The 21,821-nt window shown below is 34.1% G+C and overlaps 1 protein-coding gene across 3 annotated transcripts in view; it reads right to left on the bottom strand.

Moving 5' to 3' along the window:
- Positions 1-336: 336 nt before the first annotated feature.
- The window catches only part of SNX16 (sorting nexin 16), a 39,990-nt gene continuing 18,505 nt past the window's right edge, over positions 337-21,821 (bottom strand). For all 3 annotated transcript variants that reach the window (XM_028108772.2, XM_088023125.1, XM_028108763.2), the window contains 4 exons: positions 13,921-13,990; positions 4,117-4,253; positions 3,477-3,596; positions 337-2,341 (listed from right to left, as the gene is read on the bottom strand). In XM_028108772.2, coding sequence (XP_027964573.1) covers positions 2,248-2,341; positions 3,477-3,596; positions 4,117-4,253; positions 13,921-13,990 — 421 coding nt within the window. In that variant the 3' untranslated portion in view covers positions 337-2,247. The remainder of the gene's footprint in view (positions 2,342-3,476; positions 3,597-4,116; positions 4,254-13,920; positions 13,991-21,821) is intronic.

The raw sequence follows: 21,821 nt of genomic DNA, 5'->3' as shown, positions 1-21,821 counted from the left end.
TAATTTTTAAAAGGTTAAGTTAAAAGATTATTCACAAAAGTGTTTCCTGTTTGAATTATGTTCAATTTTTTTTATTAATTTTGGTTACATTTGAAGTACACTGCACCTATTCACAAAGACTTAAAATGATCAGTAATATAAAATGTAAACCTAAAAAAAATCACAGTCATTCCACATCTGTGAAATGCAGTTAAGTACAATGAAATTTACAAATAATTACAAGGGATAGAGAGAACACTGAAATTGAAGGGAAAAATGATATTCAAGATCTAAACAGCACAGCTACTGCTACACTGAAAAAATAATTTATTAAATGAATACAGTACTGGGAATAAAATGTCTCATAAAAGTAAAAAAAGTAAATTCTAAATATAAATAGTGTTTTATTTAATTAACAAGAGGTTTTCTTCACCCATCCCAAACTTTACATACAATCTTCTGAAAGGCCAGATTTTGAAAGTGTATGGTTCACTTTAAAACAGACATGTACGTAGCACTATAATATCTGGAATTTAGCAAATATCATCTTGTCATTAGACTAAAAATTATATTAATTTAAATGATTGTTCTTTGTAAGCCTTTTTAAGTCTAGAATATTTTGAAATGAACAAAGAGAATAGTTTATTATATTCTTCCTATCTCCCAGGATAGTAAACACACTTCTTGTATACTTTGTGGAAAATACTCTGAGAACATGTGCATTTTGACAAAGGCTTTTAAAATTTTTGGTACTTTGGTAAGAAGCAGTTTCCTTTTTAGATCAAAAGTTGACAACAGCCACTTGATCTTCTAATCTACATAAATAGAATTTTAACATTTTAATATGTACATCAAGATACTGATAAACTTTTAGATAGTGAAGAAAACAAAACTGGAGATTGTTATTCTATTTTCCCAGTAAGTTTCCCTCAGCTTTTAGAAAGCACATGCAGTTCAATATACCAACCAGGATTTCAAAATGCTAGTAGGATAACAACACTTATTAACAGCAATATGCAAAGCAGTGGAAATAGAAAATAAATGAGTAACTTCATATAGTAAAAATGAAACAAGGCACTTTCAACAAATATAAGCAAATCTGAAATAAACACTTTTTCATAAAGCTGACTCACAGACCCTAGCAGACTGGTATAAAAGTGAAATAGTGAAGGCACTACATAATTCTTTTTCTTAACTCCACTTACTAAAGAAATTCACCAATTAAACTTGGCACAAAGGAGTTTAATTATCATAAAGTGCATCACTTGGCTAAATATATTAAAAGGAAAATCAGCCTTAATACATTATAGCAACATATTCACATATACAGAAATAAAAATGCAATCCCAGGAGTCAATGTAGTTAAGGAACTTTATAGTATATATGGCTTTTTATTTTGTATTTTTTTGTATAACTCCCTATTTGCTTAGAATCTTTATTTTCAAAAGAGTATACCTTGATTAGCAAAAAGAGGTAGTATTCCAAAAGAGGACAACTCACTGATTCTACAGGTAGAGATTTGAGATAAAGATATGTGGAAAATAAACAAGTACAACATATTACAATAAACTAGACACTTACTATAGCACTCTGATAATGAATCAGCTTTTAAAAACAAGGCTATTTTATCACTTTAGCTACATTATTATATGTTACTATAGCTCTCTGTAATAGTTTTCCTTTGGTATTAGAAAGTTTTCTTTTTTTTAAATAGCAATAACATTGCAAACAGGCAATTTTTATTTACAAATGGTAAACGTGTCAATATTTAAAACTTAATTCATCTTTACCACTGATTTAAACCACTAATGAAAATACATTATGTCAGAGATAAAAAGAAGTATATATCAACCAGATAGTAACATGCATTTAATGTCCATTTAACTGATAAAATTGGCATTTTAAACACAAACACAAACATGCACACCACACACAAGAGGGCTCACACACATATTCGTTTGGAGCAATATATGGCAAAATACCAAAATAACTTATGCACATTATTTAAGAATTGAGTCTTGGTAACAGAACTCTAATTAGATTTTTTTTTTAGTGTATCAAATACAAAGGTTGGATAAAAGGCAATTTAAAGCAGCAGTGAATACATTTCTATCCCAAAAACTTAAAAAAACTTTTCTTTATGTAAACTTTAATACATGTGCAATCTTTGTTTTCTGTAAATGCTTCAGTCTTTTTTCTTTTTAAATATTTGCCACTCTATTCTAAATTTGCTTAAACATATACATGGAAGGAACTGCTTGTCATGTATTAGTCTTCTGCATTGTATGCCACTTCTGCAACTTCTATGTCCGATACAGAATTTTCAGGTTCACTAAAACTTAAGCATGGCTTATCATCAGTTCTGCAAGAAAAGAGAAAGATGTCAACGAAGAGATAAGATACATGCTATTTCACTTCGCTATTACCTTTAAAATTTTTTAATCTAATGTAGAGATTATTTAAATATTAATGGGAAAATATTTAATGGAAAAGAATATTTAAATATTTGATCAGAAATTTTGTATATTTTTATTTTTATTTATTTTTTTATTTATTTGACAGAGAGATAGAGAGATAGCACAAGTAGGCAGAGTGGCAGGCAGAGGGAGAGGGAGAAGCAGGCTCTCCGCTGAGCAGGGAGCCAGACGTGGGGCTCGATCCCAGGACCCCAGGATCATGACCTGAGCCGAAGGCAGCCGCTTAACCAACTGAGCCACCCAGGTGCCCCTATATAGATATTTTTAACGATTTTATTTATTTATTTGACAGAGAGAGAGAGACCACAAGTAGGGGGAGCGGGAGAGGGAGAAGCAGGCTCCCCACTGAGAAGGGAGCCCAACACGGGGCTTGATCCCAGGACCCCGGGATCATGACCCAAGCCAAAAGCAGCCGCTTAAGCAACTGAGCCACCCAGGCGCTCCAAGAAATTTTATATTTTTAAGTTGTCATTACCCGACAACACCTTTGGAGATATATTTTTAACTCTTTCAGCTCTCCCAACTACCATTTATCACTAAAAATCCAGTTTATAATGACCTTTACCAACATAAATCTGTTCTCATAATTATAGCTTAGCTGCTACCACTAAAGTATTAATAATGACTTTGGATTTATAGGTAATAAATATTCTATGTGCTTTCAAATATACTATCTTTTCATCATTCCTGTTAGGTAGGCAGGCTTGTTGCTATTACACTATCCTACTTTTTGAATGGAAAAAGACTGAGGGAGATTAATTTGTCAAGCTTTACAAAATTAAGGAATTAACTGAATGGTTAATTTAGACATATCTTCAAAGTAAGTAATAATGTTTACAGCCTAGATGACAAAGACTCATTTTTAGGGAGAGCCTACAATATCTATAGTCTTTATTTGCTCAGCAGATTCCCGATAGAATGACACTGAGTTCACACAAAAAAATACTCTCTAGAGTGTTATTGACTATTTCCCTCTAATTATTCAGATGATTAGGCTATAATAAACCAAATATTATTTACCTAGATTCTTCATGCAAAACATCTTGATCAACCTCAAGTGTGGAGGACTCCACCTTTGGGATGTGTCCACCTTCTGTTTCTGATATGTGCAGTGATTCTTCAGGTTCTAAAGACAATGTTCTAAAAGCAAATTAGAGCAACAAGTTATTTTCTACAAATAAAGTATGTATTGGTTTATTTTTGTGAATACATGTAACTGTAGTAGTCTAGCTATTCTTAATATGGCTACTAGATTGCTGACTCTGGGAGTCAGCAGAGAAATTAGTACTTATGATTAATGTAAAATGATTTTAATATCAATTCAATGTATGCTGACAAGAACGTAAACTACAACTTTCATATGTGAAAAGTTGGCAGAAATGCCTAGAAACAAAGATACCATTTAAACAGGTTAAAATGAATAATGTTTATCTTGAACAGCTAGAGGCTTATATTTCTGATGTTTCCTATCCTTCAAATGTTCAACCTTCTAAATAAATCATCAAAAGGCAATTTTCCTAATCTACAAAAAAGGTACACCAAGAGTCTAAGACTTTTGGAATTGGAAATTTCCTAAGTCATATTAAAATGCAAAGGGCATTTAGCCCAGAGTAGTAACAGTTTAATGAGTAAGTCTAAAAATGCAAGTATCACAATACACCTGATTCTGCTCTCTAGAGTTTCTATACGAAGTTGCTTTTCATTTAGCAGTTTCTTCAGTGATTCCACCTCTTTCTGTTTTTCAAGTAGTTCTTTTTGAAAACGGTAGTTTGTCTCTTCTAAAGTTTCACAGAAAGCCTTAAAAACAAACAAAAAATGCAAAAAAAAATTAATTACTTATGCAGTATCGTCCTCAAGAGCACTTATTTGAAGAGTTAAGGAACATAATCAAAATAGTATGTATGCAGCCTCAACAATTTGTTCTTTGCATGTGGGCATTCATCAAAGTTTTGCCCTTGGTTATATATTCTCTTGCTCTATATGTCATCCCTGGGCAATTGCACTTACTGTTAACACTTCAGCTCTCATCTCTACTATATGCGATCATCCTCCAATGTGTTTGTTGTGGTTGTTGTTGTTAATCTCCAGCCCTCAACCTTTCCTGAGTGCATAGACATCATTCATATATCTACTGTTCCTCTTCAATTAGATGTACCAATGGCAAGTCAAATAGTGTTCACAAGGGAATATCTATTCTACTACCTCATCATCAAAGCCACCAGGCAGGCATCTTAGATCAGTCCATTTCCCTAATTTCTATGGCCCAAGGATAACTAAGACTTTCCACCTTTCCCTTCCCCTCATCCCCTACTGCCTCATCAATACCTCTTGGGTTTTTGTCATTTGTTCTCATTTCTACAGTCTTCAGTTCTTAACCAAACTACATCACCAGTAAACTAACTGGCTTACCTATGTTTACTTTGGCAATCTAAGTTGGCTTTCTTACAAATAGATCTGATCATGTTACCTATGATTTAATACTGCCTAAATAATAAGGCCAAATATCTTACCTTGGCAAATGAAGTACCTTATGATGTGACATATGCCTTTTACCCCAACTTCATAGCTTGCTGTATTTACCTTTCCTTTCCTCTGGTCCTCTGCATAACCCCATGTTCCACCCAACTGAATTACTTTCAGTTTCTCAAATATTTGTCTTTATATAGATGGAAGTATATAATACATATCATTCTGCAGCTTGCTTTTTACCTAATGACATAAGATGAACCTTATAAACATTTCCAAATATAAAAATCTGGGTATATTCACATTATGAAAAAAACTGAACAGTGTTCAACTATCATGCAAATAGAACCTAGGAACACAGAGAAAAACAAAATAAATGAACCACACATAACTTCCATTGAGAACAGTATGGGTGACCAGACAAACTAAGGCCTCTGGCTATAAAACACCTAGCTAAAAAACCCAACTTTTAAAACAGCTATGTGGGCAAGAAATAGAGGTAAGTCTCAGGGAACAAAAATGAAGAGAAATGAAAACAAGTGCCACCAGCATGTGTACTGACATAGCTTTGGGTAGGGGGCAAAGGAGGAGTGATGAGAGGTTTCTTTTTGGTAACTTTGAACTTTAAAACACCAAGAGGGAACAAGAGATGAGTCAGGCACATTTTAAAGGCTAGTGACAGGAAAAATGAGATACTCAGGAATAAAGTAAGGACTCTAAAGAGCTAAGCCATTAATAAAAGTCACTCATCAACATAGGAATACATCAAGGAAGAATGTTTGTCTCATCCTGGCCTCTACATGGGAGAGGTAAAGTCTTCCCGGAAGAATCTCTAACCATGGGCTAATGCCTCATGTGGACTTTGGATTGAATTTATACTATCACAATTAGTCAGAAATACCCAAGCTTAGAAAATAGTATAAAAATGGTCCAGGATCAATGATACTAAAGGTATCTCTGCAGAAGCAAACAAACTTCTATGGAAGGATGTACCCTCAACTTTGGCTGTTCAGTGTTCCTGGAGACAAAGTTATAATCAAAGTAAATTTATAATTCAAAATTACAAAACACATTAGGATATCGTCCACTGAAAAGAAGGATTAGAATTCCATAAACTTCAAATAGCATATTACTAGAGAAAGATTATAAAATATGAACATGTAGAACGACGTGAAAATATATTTTTAAAGCCACTATTAAAAAATATCAAGTATACTGGGTGCCTGGGTGGCTCAGTTGGTTAAGCGACTGCCTTCAGCTCAGGTCATGATCCTGGAGTCCCGGGATCGAGTCCCGCATCGGGCTCCCTGCTCAGCAGGGAGTCTGCCTCTCCCTCTACCTTCTTCCCTCTCTCTCTCAATAAATAAATAAAAAATCTTAAAAAAAAATCAACTATATCTGAGATAAAATAAAAGAATGTCGACATGAAAAGTACAGTCAATATTATTAAGATCCCCCCCCATTTTTTTTAAAGATTTTACTTACTTATTTGACAGAGAAAGTGAGAGAGCACAAGCAGGGGGAATGTCAGGCAGATGGAGAGGGAGAAGCAGGCTCCCAGCTGAGAAGCGAGACCGATGCAGGGCTCGGTCCCAGGACCCTGAGATCACGACCTGAGCTGAAGGCAGATGCTTAACCGATTGAGCCACCCAGGTGTCCCAATATTATTACGATCTTAATGGAAGTATCAAATAGAATAATCTTGTCTGAAGACAACGGAGTGAACTGGAAGCTAGAACTAAGAAAATTACAGAATTTATTCATTGAAGAATAAAACATAGGGAGATGGAGACAGATAACATGAAAGAAAGGTTAAGACAGATGGAAAAGGAAAATAACTAACACATAATATTTATAAATTGAGTTCCTAAAATAGAGAATGGAGAGAATGAGGAGAAGCAATACTCAGTGAGAAAACAGCAGAAAATTTTCAGAACTGATTAAATACTAGCATTTTCAGATTTGGGAAGAATAATGCATCCCAACGAAGACAAACAAAACAAAACAAAACAAAACACCACCCACACACAAAATAGTAAAACTGCAAATGGTAAAATCAAAGAGAAGGTCTCTAAAATACTAGGAAGCAAAAACAGTTTACTAGAAGGGGACAACAATGAACTGAGAATAGATGTTTCACAGCAGCAGTCTACAGCAAAGGCAGCGGGAAAGACCTCAAAGCACTGAGAAGAAGGACTATCCAGGTGGAATTCTAGACCCAGTTAAACCATACTTCAAGAATGAGAGCAAGATTAAAAAATCTCAGACATTAAAGACCTAAACATTACCAACACACATTCACTGAAACAACTATTAAACGATGTACTTTAAGAGCAGTTAACTGAGCCCCAATGGGAGGAGTAAGATGAAAGAACTAGAAATGGTGACGAAAGGAAGTGACAAGTGTGCAGGTAATTAAAGGAAGCAATGGCTCACTTTCGGGAGGCTGTAAATAACTTGGTTCTAAATTATTTGATGAGAACAATATATGGCCATTAAATAAAAGACAGTGAATATAGAGCTTAGAAGCCAAGAGTAGAGGGGGAAAAGGGAAGAAAGGAAACTCATTAAGTATATAAAAGGAAGGAAAGGAGAAAAAGCAAGGTAAATAAAAGGTACAAAATAAAATGGCAGAAATAAATACACATATATTGGTAATTACTGGACACATCACAATAAACTCACCACTTAAAAAACAGATTTTTCTGTTTGTATCAAAAACCAAAAACTTACTTCTCTGTTGCTGACAAGAAACACACTTTTTTTTTTAAGATTATTTATTTATTTGAGAGAGAGAGAGAGAGGGAGAGCACAAGGAGAAGCAGACTCCCCGCTGAGCAGAGAGCCCAACTTGAGGCTCGATTCCAGCACCCTGAGATCATGACCTGAGCCGAAGGCGGCTCCCCAAGAAACACACTTTATTATTATTATTATTTTAAAAGATTTTATTTATTCATTTGAGACAGAGAGATACAGAGAAAGAAAGAGCAGGAGCAGGGGGGAGAGGCAAAGGGAGAGGGAGAAGTAGACTCCCCAATGAGCCGGGAGCTCGATGCTGGGCTTGACGTGGGGCTCAATCCCAGGACCTGGAGATCATGACCCAAGCTGAAGGCAGATGCCCAACCATCTGAGCCACCCAGGTGCCCCAAGAAACACACTTTAAATATAAAGATAGAAAAATATTTCTCAGGCAACAGGCAAATCTGCTTTCTCCCTCACAGAAGGCATAGTTTTATTAATCTCAGAGCAATGCATTTCAAGTGGAAAACTTGAGGCACAAAAAGAGTCACTACCTAATAATAAAAGGAATGATTCACTAGGGATATTTCAACTAGCGAATTCCAAAAAAAAAAAAAAAAGAATTAACAACCAACCATTATGAGTGAATTCAATATACCTACTTTTGGTAATTAAAGATATGTTAAGAGATTTTTAAAAATCATGAGAAAACAGCCTTACATCAATGTATTTTAAAATCTGTATAAATTGGGGCACCTGGGTGGCTCAGTTGGTTAAGCGACTGCCTTCAGCTCAGGTCATGATCCTGGAGACCCAGGATTGAGTCCCGCATCGGGCTCCCCGCTCAGCAGGGAGTCTGCTTCTCCCTCTGACCCTCCCCCCTCTCATGTGCTCTCTCTCTCAAATAAATAAATCTTAAAAAAAAATAAAATCTGTACAAATTGGCCAATTTTCTTTTTTTTTTTTAAAGATTTTATTTATTTATTCATGAGAGACAGAGGGAGAGAGAGAGAGAGAGAGAAGCAGAGGGAGAAGCAGGCTCCCAAGGAGCAGGGAGCCCGATGCGGGACTCGATCCCAGGACTCTGGGATCATGACCTGAGCCGAAGGCAGACACTTAAGCATCTGAGCCACCCAGGCGCCCACAAATTGGCCAATTTTCTAAAAAAAAAAATACATCAAAATTGAGCCCTAAAGAAACAGACAATCTGAATAAACTCTATTCATTAAAGAAACTTAATCAGCTGTAATCTACCCATAAAACTACTGAACAAACTAAAGAAAATATCAGACTCAGGTTGTTTTACAGGTGAGTTCTAATGAATACTCAAGGACCGAACAATACTGATCTTACTCAAATGGTTCTGGAGAAAAGAAAAAGAGACTATTCCTCAACTTGTAAGACTAGTATAATCCTGATGCCAGATCCAATGACAATAACAGAGAGGAAAATTATATTGTAAAAATTCAAATAAAATCATTATAATCCAAATCCAGCAATTTAAAAAAATGCTGAATTAATGAGTTAATCCCAGAAGTGAATGTTTTATCATTTGAGAATCTATCAGTGTGATTTATGACATATCATATCAAAAAAACCCATATGATCATCTTTATAGACAGCAGCAAAAGTATTAATAACATACACATACCACAACCTCTAGCAAAGTAGAAATAGAACTTCTTTAACCTAAAAACAAAGATATAAACAAACACAACCCACAACTTCCAGCTGCTTGTAGGAAACATCATATCCAATGGTGAAAAACAGAGTAATTTCCTTTAAAGTCAGAACAGAGGAAAAGGATGTTTGCCATAACTGCTTCTATTTAACTCTAAAGATCCCAGGTAGCACAAAAAAATATGAAAATGAATGAAAAGTATTAAGGATTAAAAAGGAAAACCACAATTGTTAGTATTTCAAGGGAAAGGATTATATATATAGAAAACCTAAAAGGATCTACAAACTAATGAGAGATTTCACCGAAGATGCAACATATAAAATATATATAAAACAATAATGGAACAGTAATAAATTAAAATATAATAGGGGCACCTGGGTGGCTCAGTCACTGAGTGTCTGCCTTTGGCTCAGGTCATGATCTCAGGGTCCTGGGACTGAGCCCCACATTGGGTTCCCTGATCAGTGGGGAGTCTGTTTCTCTCTCTGCCTGCCACTCCCCCTATTTGTTCTCTCTCTCTCGGTCAAATAAATAATAAAATCTTAAAAAAAAGAATATAATAAAAATACCAATTATGATTAAAAAACCCCAACATAATAAATTCTACAGGTTTCCCTAAAAGTTTCAGGAAAAAATTTACCTTTACTGAAGACTTTTAAAAAAGATCTAAATAAAGCAAAGATCTTCTTGATAGGAAGATTCAATTCTATAATGACTCTCCTCTTCAAAATTAATCAATAAATGTACTATAATTCCAAACAAAATGCCACCAGGATCTTTCACGAAACTCACAAGTTGATTCTAAAATTCATATGGAAAAACAAATAGTCAATTTTGAAGACGAACAAGGAAGGGAAACCTTGTCTTGCCAGATTCAAAAATTATAAAGCCACAGTAATTAACACAGTATGGACTCAATAAAGAAATAGAATAATTATCATAATAATAAAAGCAAATAGAAATTCTGAAATTGAAAAGCACAATAGCTGAAGTGAAAAATTAACATGAGGGGCTGAACAGCAGAATTGAAATGACAGAAAAATGAGTCAGTGAGCTTGAACATAGATCAATAGAAATTATTCAGTCTGAAGAACAGAGGAAAAATGATTGAAAAGAAAATGAACAGTACTTCAGAAACATGTAGTACAATGTGAAGTATACAAACATATGGATAATGGGAATCCCAGAAGGAGAAGGGTAAGAGAAAAGGACTGAAAAATTATTTGAAGAAATAATGGCCAACAACTTCCTAAGTCTGATGTAGAGCATTAATCTGCAAAATCCAAGAAGCTCAATGAAGCCAAATTTTGATAAACACCTTGATATATCATAATCAAACTGCTGAAAGTCAAAGAAAAAAGTCTTGAAAGTAGCAAGGGCAGAATGGCTCATCATGTCCATGGAAGCAATATAATTAAAGGCTGACTTTTCATCAGAAACAATGGAAGCCAGAAGACAGAGGAATGACACAAAGTAGTGAAAGAAAAAAAACTATCAATAAAACTATCCTTCATAAATGAACATTCCCAGTAAACAAAGACTGAGAATTTGTTGCCATCAGACCTGCCTTACAAAAAATACTAATGGAAGGAAGGCCTTGAAGCTGAAAGAATGTGATACCAGATGATAATATCAATCCACAGCAAGGAATGAAGAGGGCTGGAAATAGTAAATATATGGATAAATATAAAAGAGTTTATAACATATTTTTCTCATTTCTTCTCTTAATTTCTTTATAAGAGAAAAGACTGTATAAAGAAATAACTATTACACTGTATTACTGGGTTTATGACATAGATTTAAAATATGTTATAAATAATAGGGGTGTCTGACTGGTTCAGTCAGTGGAGCATGTGACTCTTCATCTCAGGACCGTGCTGGGCCTAGAGCTTACTTAAAAAAAATATGTAATTATAGCAACACCAAGTGGGGGGACGCAAAAGATGTATTGGAGCTAAGTTTATAATTCCCTGGAATTAAGCATTACTCTGAAGTAGACTGTTAAGATGCATACTGTAATACCTAGAGCAACCATTAAAAAATAAAAAAGTAAAAATTGCTATAGAGGAATCAAACTGGCATACAAAAAATATTTATTTCACACAATAGTAGGCAGTAAAGGAGTACGAGGACCAAAACAGATGAGACAGATAGAAATAAACTGCAAAATGGCAGATGTAAAAGGTAAAGATGTCAGACTGAACAAAAGACCAAGACCCAACTATGTGCTATATACAAGAGACAGACCTTAGATTGAAAGACACAAGCTGAAAGCAAAAAAAAAAAAAAAACGGGGGGGAGATATACTATGTAAAGAGTAACCATAAGAAAGCTATAATAAACAAGACTGTGTGGTACTGGCAAAAGGACAGGTAACTAGATCAATGGAAGAGAATTAAGAGTCCAGAAACAAACCCATTCCTTTGTTTATTTGATTTTTGATAAAGGTGCCAACACAGTAAAGGGTATTGGTACAATTAGGTATCTACAGGAACTTAAGACCCTTACCTCATATCTTATAAATATCTATCAGGTCAGGATAGATTACAGACTAAATGTAAGAGCTGAAACTATAAAACTTCTAGAATAAAAATGAAGGAGAAAACTTTTGTGATCCTGTGTTAGGTAAAGAGTTCTTTTTTTTTTTTAACGTAGGTTCCACGCCCAGCATGGAACTTGAACTCATGAGCCCGAGTTCAAGAGTTGGATGCTCTACCGACTGAGACAGCCAGGTGCCCCTGGATAAAGAGCTCATAATGATACAACACCATAAGCCATAAAAAAATGATAAAATGAACTTCATTAAAATTAAAGTCATTAGTACTTTAAAAGACATCATTAAGAAGATGAAAAGACACATACAGATCAGGAGAACATATTTGCAAATCAGATATCTGATAAAGGACTTCTATTCAAAATAAAGAAGTCTTACAACTCAATAAAACAGCCAAACCAAAAAGGGGGGGGCAAAAGACTTAAACGGACAATTCATCAAACATATAAATGGCTAAAAGACACATGAAAAAGTGATCAAATTAAAAAAAAGTGACCAACATAAAAAATTAGGGAAATGCAAATTAAAACTATAGTACAATACCACTACACACCCACAAGAATGACTACACTCCAAAGACAGATAAATCACATTTACGAGGACACGGATAAACTGCAACTCTCAAATACTAGTGGTGGGAATGTAAAATGGTGTAGCTACTTCAAAAACAGTTTGTAAGTGTCTTTAAAAAGTTAAACATAATTTGCCATATAAGCAAATCTTCCATTTCTAGGGATCAATCCAAGAGGAATGAAGACAAATGTCAACACAAAGCCTCTATGAGATTGTTCACAGCAGCATTATTCAAAATAGCACAAAACTGGAAACTATTCAAATGCCCAACTGGTGACTAGATAACCAAAATGTGGTGTATGCATACAATGAAAAACCATGCAGCAACAAAAAGTATTGCTATATATTCTATATATTCATAGAAGCTATATCATGGTTGACCCTCAAAAACATGATGCTAAGTGAAAGAATGTAGATGTAAAGATTATATATTGTATATGTTATGCATACTGCATTTGTAAAATATGTATATTGAACACTGATCACACACACACACACACACACTCACTCACACACGACTCTATTTACATAAAATGTCCAGAAAAGGCACATTTGTAGAAACTGAAAGCAGATCAGTAGTTGTCTGGAGCTGGGAGTGTTGGACTGATTACAAAATGGCTTGCAGGAATTTTTTTCAAGGGAATTTCTAAAACTGAATTATGGTGATGGTGGCATAGTTCTATAAATTTACTAAAAATTATTAAATTGTACATTTACAATGGAATAGCAAATAGCTAATTTTATGGATGAAATTTTTACTTCAATAAAGCTATTTCCAAAAAGCTATGGCATTCACTCTAATAGAACAGATTCAGTTTAACTGAAAACATTACAAATCTACCAATTAAATCTGTTCCATTTAAATGCCATTGAACATTTGGGGAAAAAAACTTGCATAAAATCCTTCCTAATCTATTATTACCAAATCTGTTTTGTGAATCTAGCCAATTGCTTCAAGAAATAGGCCACTCTAACACGTCAATTAACGTAATTTGAGGAGCATCGAGCTTGAGTTGAACTGATAACAAGACAATAAGTTCTACTTCTGAAGGTACATTTTAATTGATTTTAATTGTAGGTTCTTTACTTTGATATTTAGATGGAAGAAAACTCAGCATACAAATAGCATTTTTCAATGCAGTAAAATAAATTTCTGTATGATTTTTTCTTTTTTTTCAAATAGTAAAAATAAGGAGAAAAAAATGCAAGATTTAATTTTAGAGCTTCATCGATGGCATGACATGTATGAACTTTTATTTTTTTCACTGCACTAGGTTCATGTATTTCAATGAAAGACACCTTTGACTCAAACATTAAAAGCTTTCTGTGTAAAACTATGATGGTGTGAAATTATAATATTTTGCTGTTTGCTATCCCATTCAAGAAACAATGTAGTTATTGTACTGTGTTATTTGTTCCCCTTTCCATGTGATATATAATACAGCACTTACCCTGCTTTCTTCTAGGCTATCAAATGGGCCTGGTGGATCATCCAGACAAAGAAATTCTCTCACTGCAAGGCTTTTCAAAGGGGGAAAAAAAAAAAAAAAGATAAGCTGGGGTACAAATAAGTTTACCAAAGACAGAAAGTGAAAGTTACTTTGAAGATATACAGTGTTTTAAGCAAGTCGGTTTTGGGGATATACCAAAAGCAGCAAGTTGGTTTATGTGTTTTCACACAACCAACCAAATACAAATATAAAATCTATAGAGGATACAAAGATTTTAAGCCATTTTCTAAGATCTTATGAACATAGAGACTGTAAATTCATACTGCAGGAGATAAAATATAAGTCAGAATAATGGTATAGGAAACCAACCTAAATGATGAATAGAAACAGTATTACTTCCAAAATTATTAATTTAAACTAATCTAAAAATGTCATTATCTTGTTATGAAGAAATACAATTTCTAATTTATACTTTATTTGTTTCATTGTCAGGCGATGCTTCTAAAGTAACTGAAAAGTATTTACTCTGAAACGAGTTAAAGATTTTTCTTGCAATCATGTTTATTACAGTAATTTACATAAATATTTTCCCTGAAGAGTTTAAGAGAAAAAAGTACTGAATAACTCATTTCTGAATTACCATAAATTTAAAAATAATGAAATACAGTTGACCCTTCAACCACACAGGGGTTAGGGGTGCTGACCCCCTGTGTAGCTGAAAATCTGCATATAACTTTTGACTCTTCAAAAAGTTAACTACTAATAGCCTACTGTTGACTGGAAGCCTTCTCCTTAACATAAATGGTCAATTAACCCATATATTGTATATTATATACTGCATTTTTACAATAAAGTAAGCTAGAGAAAGGAAAATGTTATTTAGAAAATCATAAGGAAGGGCGCCTGGGTGGCTCAGTTGGTTAGAAAATCATAAGGAAAATACATTTATAGCATTATGCTGTAAAAAAATTGGTGTATGAGAGGATCTGTGCAGTTCAAAGCTGTGTTATTCAAGGGAGCAACTGTAATATGGTATTGTCTTTGGCAATTATCAGAAATAGGTTAAAACAGTAGAAAACTTATTAACTTCCTTGTTACAAAAATACTCACCTTTCTAAAAGCAATTTTGGACTGAGAGGCAACTCTGTGTGCATGTTAGAACAAATATGGAGACTTAAAAGGATAAAAATATATTTTGATGTACTGTATAGATGTCAACCTATGCTGAAAAGGGGATGTATGTTGGGGTTCATACTGGGTCAGATGGGTCGATGATGACAGGGGATGGTCTTGAAGAGACAAATGGGTGGAATATACAGTGAAGCCTTTCAAAAGTAAAAATGTGAATTAGTATAGAGAGTGGTGTTAAGAAATTAATCCAGAAGATCACAAAGACAGAACAAAGAGGAGTAAATCTGTGGATGATAACATCTTGACAATACAAGTAATAAAGGACACAGATTTAGGGAAACCAAGAAAAAACCTGAGTATTCATAATCATGAAATAATAGATATGGCAAGGATCTTAAATGTGATCCAGCTGCTTTTTAAAAAATGTGATCCATAGTATGCTTTTTATCCTTTTCATGTGTTCAGCCAAGAGTATACCTAAACACCTCCAGGAATAGGGAATTTTCCACCTCTTAGAATAAACCATCTTATGTTTGAAAAACACTAAAAATTAGAGAATTATTTCTTCTACTGAGCTAAAATTTTTCTCCCTGCAGCTTCTACTTATGAATCTTAGTTCTGCTTTTGAGTCATTCAGGGCAAATCTAAGTCCTTTTTCACCTGATAACCCTAAAAGCATGTTGAGAATGTTACAGTTCCTCTAACCTTATATTCCCCCAAAACAATACTAATACACTAATATTTTCTTTTTTTTTTATCCTGTAACAAAATTTACTGTGTACTTACAGCCTGTATGGTCTCTGCACTTATGGAACCAACATTTTTTCCCCAGTTTTACTGAGGTGTAACTGACAATTAAAAATTGTATGTTATTTAAGGTGTACAACTTGATTTAAGTATACACTGTGAAATGTGAACTACAATCAAGTTAATTAACATTTCTATCACCCCACAAAGTTATCATTTCTAATTTAAAGTACATTTCACACACAGGGCTTTCATATATCCTATTTCATTTAATTTTCACAATAATCATGTGAGGTGAAGACAGGCATTACATTTCCATTTTACAAATGACACCAAAGTTCAGAGAGTTAAAATGATCCATACAAGTGCAAGTGGTAGAGCAAGACCTTAAATCTGTCTTCCGAGCAAAAATATGTGCCTTTCATCTTTAAATTCTTTTCTGTTATATTATGGTTCACTTGGATCCTTTCCCCTTGCTGGTCACTTCCCTCAGAAAACATTGAACTTGTCTGTATCCTTTAACCACGGCCTCTAGAACACTGCAATTGGTCTAAAAGCACAGAGAAGAACAGGACCACCACACATTCTTTTGGTTTAGCTATTTATACTCCTATCCTCCCATTATTAGAGAACCAACTATTAGGCAAAAAATGAGTCACAGGAAATAAACTGATCTTGGGACTGAGAGGTCAAAAGTCTAGACGAAACCCTGAGAACAGCCTTTAAGATTGATAAGGAAAGTGCACAGAAGTTTACAGAAGGGTCTTTTTTTCTTTTTAATACTTTCAGTATATGATAACTCAATGTGAGACATTGTTTTCTTATAGCTTTATACCCAGACTTCCTCATTCTTTAGGAACATTTTTATGTTTGCAAATTACTCTAATTATTGAAATGCTGCTGCTATGAGACAAAGTAGTTAAGGGAATATATGTATCTCTTTTTATACCTTTGACTTGTAGTAGAAATTTAGCCCAAGATCCACAGTGATGTTGACAATGTACCCAGCTGTATATCTTTTTTGGAGTGGCTTTTCTATTTCATTCTCCTTCCCTAAACATCTTTATGATCTATATTACCTCCCCATGACTTATTTATTTTACAACTGGAAGTCTGTAGCTCTTAATCCCCTTCACCTAATATATAGCATAGGGAAAATAGTCAGTAACTTGGCAACAACTTTGTAGTGACAGATGGCAACTAGACTTTCTGTGGGAATCATTTTATAATGTATAAAAATACTGAATCACTATGATGTACACTTGAAACTAATGGGATATTATATATCAATTAATACTTCAGTAAAAAGAGAAAAATCTTTATGATCTATATAGCTCACTAGAGTGCTACTCAAACAAAATCCAATGGATTCCCTAAGTTTTTTTCCAATATAGCTCAAGGTCATATTCCATGCCCCACCTTCTTTAATCTGTAACATAAGAATGAAATTTAAAACTGGCCATACAACTCTGACTTATAAAATACTTTCTCAGGGTTTCACTACATTTCCTCAGTTTCAACAGGACTCAGGTGGCAGAGGAAGACAGTCAATATGCTCAAACTCTATTTCTATAGGAGAGGGACACACAAGAATCTCTGGGAGATGGTAATGTTTGAGAAAACAATTTCTTTCACAGACATTCTGATACCTTTTTATCCCCCCTAGAAAAGGAAACCTTTACCTCTGAATGAGAATCACTGACTAGAGAACTTTATTTAGATTTGATAAATATTTGACTGCTTATGTGTGCCATGGTTCTGCTCAATGATTTCCTACATATTATCAATGTATAATTTATAAGCAAATTAACTGATTCAAACAAAATGTAAACACCAGCCTATTATTATTAAATGGTCTATAAATTAAATAGAAGTTAATTTTTTTCCAGAGAATTGAAGTTTTTATTTTATTTTTTTTATTATGTTCAGTTAGCCACTGTATAGTACATCATTAGTTTTTGATGTAGTGTTCAAAGATGCCTTAGTTACGTATAACTCCCAGTGCACATCACAACCTGTGCCCCCCTTAATACCCATCACCCTGTTACCCCTAGAAGTCAATTTTTAAGAAGAAAGTCTTTCTTTTTTTCCTCCTTGTTCACTGAAAGGTTCAGTATAGCCCCCCATCTCTCCTCCATATTCAATCTTTAATACTTTTGCTTCCATTTGGCTATGATAATAAAAGTAAGAAAAACAGGATAAAAGAGAAACTATTTAAGAGAAAAATCCAATAATCTGGAATTAAAAGGTAAGGAAACACTTTGTATCTTTCTATACCCTTTATTACCTAGAGTAGCTTTTTAGTGTGTTTGGGAAAACTCTATTTTAAAATTGAGATCAGTTGTTGACTTAGCTTGCCTGAAGATAAGAAGACCACAGATGGTATCCCTCAGCATTTTTTTATCCGAGCAAATTTGCCCTATAACTTTATCTCTTCCTCTGATTCTCTAAAAAAGTTTTCTTTCAGAGTTTTACTACATTTCTGAACTTCTTAAAAAACTATTTCATCCGGGGAATTTCATCTTCTATTTACTATTATATTTTACTTTTTTTCTTTCATAGATATGTATCTGTTTACATTTCAATTTTTTTTAAAAAAACCCAGTAATTTAATAGCTAAATGTACTTTCATCTTGAAATGTATATTTTAAAAGAAAAAAACCCTTAAAACTAATGCCTACAATTCATTAAAAGGTCAATCAAGAACTAAGTAAAAAGTGCACTAAAAATACTAGATGCCAATTCTATCAAAATCAGATTAAGCACAAAAGGCTACTGCATGAAAATATTCCTCAAGGATTTCAGACAGAAATGTTATATCGGTTAGTATTTCTCTTCAGTTTTCTCTGCCAGCTAAAAGAAAATAATTGACAAAAAATTGACATTAAACACAGCCTGGAGAATAAGGACTCAGAGATCAAGGCTGGTGACAGTGAGGGTCACAATGGAGATGGACTGGTTGGGTGTGAGGCTGAAGGGCTCACATTTAGAATCCTGTGGTAGAATATGGAGGCAGTGGGGAACCAGTTTAGACCTTGATTATCTCTTGCCTAATTACTAGCCCACTTTTGTCCCCATGTTGTTTTATTCCTTCTAATCCAGAGTACTTAAAAAACAAACGTTTTATGTCAAACCCAGCTTAAAACCCATCTATGCCTCCTCTAGCAAGAGGGAACAAAGCCAAGATCTTTGTGTTGGCATAAAACACCTGCCTACATTTCAGTTTTAACTGTCTTTCCTAACTGACACTTCAAAAATAGTATATCATGTCCATTTCATGCCTCCATACCTCTACTCATGCTTGCTACTATTTTCCTGGCCCATCCTTCCCACCTTATCTGGCTAACTTGTATTTATTCTTTGTGACTCAAGCTCATCTATTATCTCCTCATGGAGTCTTTTCTGACTAGATCCCCTTTCCTACCCATGTTAGGTTCAGTATTCTTTTTTAAAGTTTTTTTTCAGAGAGAGACTGAGAGAGAGAACACACGTGTGCATGTGTGTGCAAGGGAGCCAGGTGCGTGAGCAGGCAGGTACATGAATGGGTGTGTGAACTGGTGGGGGGAGCAGAGGGAGAGGGAGAGAGAGAGAGAATCTCAAGCAGGGTCCATGCCCAGCTCAAAGCCCCATGTGGGGCTCGATCTCACGACTCTGAGATCATGACCTGAGCTGGAATCAGTCTCTTAAGCGACTGAGTCACCCAGGAGCCCCTAGGTTCAATATTCTTATATGTATTACCATAGCACCTTGAAGAGATCCCTTTCACAGCACTTATGACACTGTATTATTAGTATTGTCTGTTTACCAAGCCAAGTATTGTCTGTTTATCAGTATCAAGTATTGTCTGCTTCACCAAAAGGTAGATGAAGTTTCTGGACTGTAGAGACCATATTCAAACCAATTAGCACATCACAGAATAAGTATTCCACAAATAATGACTTTATTTGTAAGAGTTATACAATTAGAAAAAAAATTAATGCAACTGTTAAGAGCATCAGAACAAATTTCTATCCACTGTTGCAGACAAACACTCTACTACAATTCTCAAATTTGAGATGGATTTTAGGTTTTAACAGATACTCCTACTTTCACAAGAAGGTAAACTCTGGATAGCAACAAGACCAAAAGTCTTAAGAGTTAAAAGGTCAAAATCTGGTTGTTTCTGATGGTGTGACCTTAAGATTCATGAGGAGTACAATAAAAAGAATAGGATATGAGAAATTTAGAATTGAAAGGGAACTTTTAGAAGCTACTTAGCTCAATTACCTCATTTTCCAATTGAAGACATTGATTAAAATCAGGTAAGTAATTGACTAAAATTATTTCACTACTAAGCCCCAAAAAACGAATTTTGCATAAGGTCTCTGCACCCAATTTAATTAGATAGGAGTTTAGAGGTATCTGAATACAAAATATTTAGCTTTATTGCATTTTTAAAAACTGTCCATAATTGAATGTCTACCAAACTAACATTAGTGGTGAAAATCACTTGACCAATCTTAGCAATAATGTGGTGGTTCTCATGAGTTGGCATTATATGAGCTATTGCATATATAACTGAATTCTTCGTTCGTTATAAAAATACTAAGACTAACCTCTCTTGATAATATCTTTATATATAAAAACAACTTACATATGTTAAAAAAATTTCCCGTGAGAACATAGTTCAGGTTGAAAATGCTTAAAAATAGTTTAAGTATTCTTGTTCAAGGATTATAGAATTATTGAATTTTACCATTAGAAGAGACCTAAGAAGTCATCTAATCCAATATATCCCATTTAATAATCCCCCTTCAATACAACTAATGGTTATTTAGCCTTTTTAAATACTTAAGGTAAAGAGAAACTCACTTTCTCAAAAAAAAAAGCAGAATATTTTTATATTCAATAGCCTGAAATATGTAATTCTTTCTTATCTGAACCGATAGGGTCTTCCTCTAATTTCTCACTATTATTCCTAGTTTTACATGTTAGTCTTGCTATTAAAAATGAGGTCCTTGGATCAGCATCACCTAGAAACCTGTTAGAAATGCAGACTCTTCGCTCCAGACCTGCTGATTCAGGGCTTCACCTTAACAAGATACACTACAGTTGGAGATACACTGTTTTAAAGCGAAGTATCGTCTGATTAATCTTCCTCCCCATCACAATCTTTCAAATTTGTGAAGATGGCTATTTTATCCCCCAAGTACTTTTGCTTTTTAAAGGGTAAATATTATCATTTTTTTCAACTGCTCCTCATGTAAATTCTTCTATACTATTTTTTTTTTTTTTACTATGAACTGCTGTTAATGCAAATCCATCCTGAACTTTTTTTTTTTTAAACACATATAGAATTTAGAACATGAATTTTTGGCACTGAAGTCCTTATAGATGGATGGTAATATGAAAAAATTATATAATTTAACCCCTCTATTTTAAAGAATTAAAAAGAAGAAAAAAATTTGGTAAATCAGGATATTTGTATAGTGCTTCTGAAAACAGAGAATAGTAAAATATTTGCTGTGCTGATTAAATGATGCAACAATTTCAAAGTAGCATAAGATAGTATAAACCAGTAAATAACTATACTTATATAAAATGTCATTTATAATATATAATTTGTAAATAACTATATATAGCAAATAACTATAACCAAATTGTGCAGTATAAGACTTTTCCCCTCCATCCATCTTTAGATATCCTTCACCTTGACAGTCACATGCTGCTGGCTCAGGACCTGTGCCTTCTTGTTTCTGCATTTTGATAGCATACTCCCTCTCATTTCCTTCTCATTTGTAAGGTCCTTATTCACCTTCTCCTTGTCGGTCCAAATGTCATTAATTCTTTAAAATCCAGCTCAAATGTCACCCTCTAGGAAGCCTCCTGTAATTGTCCCAGTCAACAGTTCTCTCTCTCTTCCCCCTCAGAAAGAGATCTAACTCTACTCATGATCGTTTTTTTGCGGTGACTAGTCCTCCTATTCAATTTTCTTGAGTAAAGGATCAGTATCTAATACACCTTTGTGTACTACACTACCTTAT

Source organism: Eumetopias jubatus, unplaced genomic scaffold, assembly GCF_037043125.1.
Source record: "Eumetopias jubatus isolate StellerSeaLion01/CBP00866 unplaced genomic scaffold, mEumJub1_p1.0 scaffold_4, whole genome shotgun sequence".
Lineage (NCBI taxonomy): Eukaryota > Metazoa > Chordata > Mammalia > Carnivora > Otariidae > Eumetopias > Eumetopias jubatus.
Note: the sequence above shows the minus strand (reverse complement) of the source record. Positions and strands in the feature narration are given on the sequence as shown.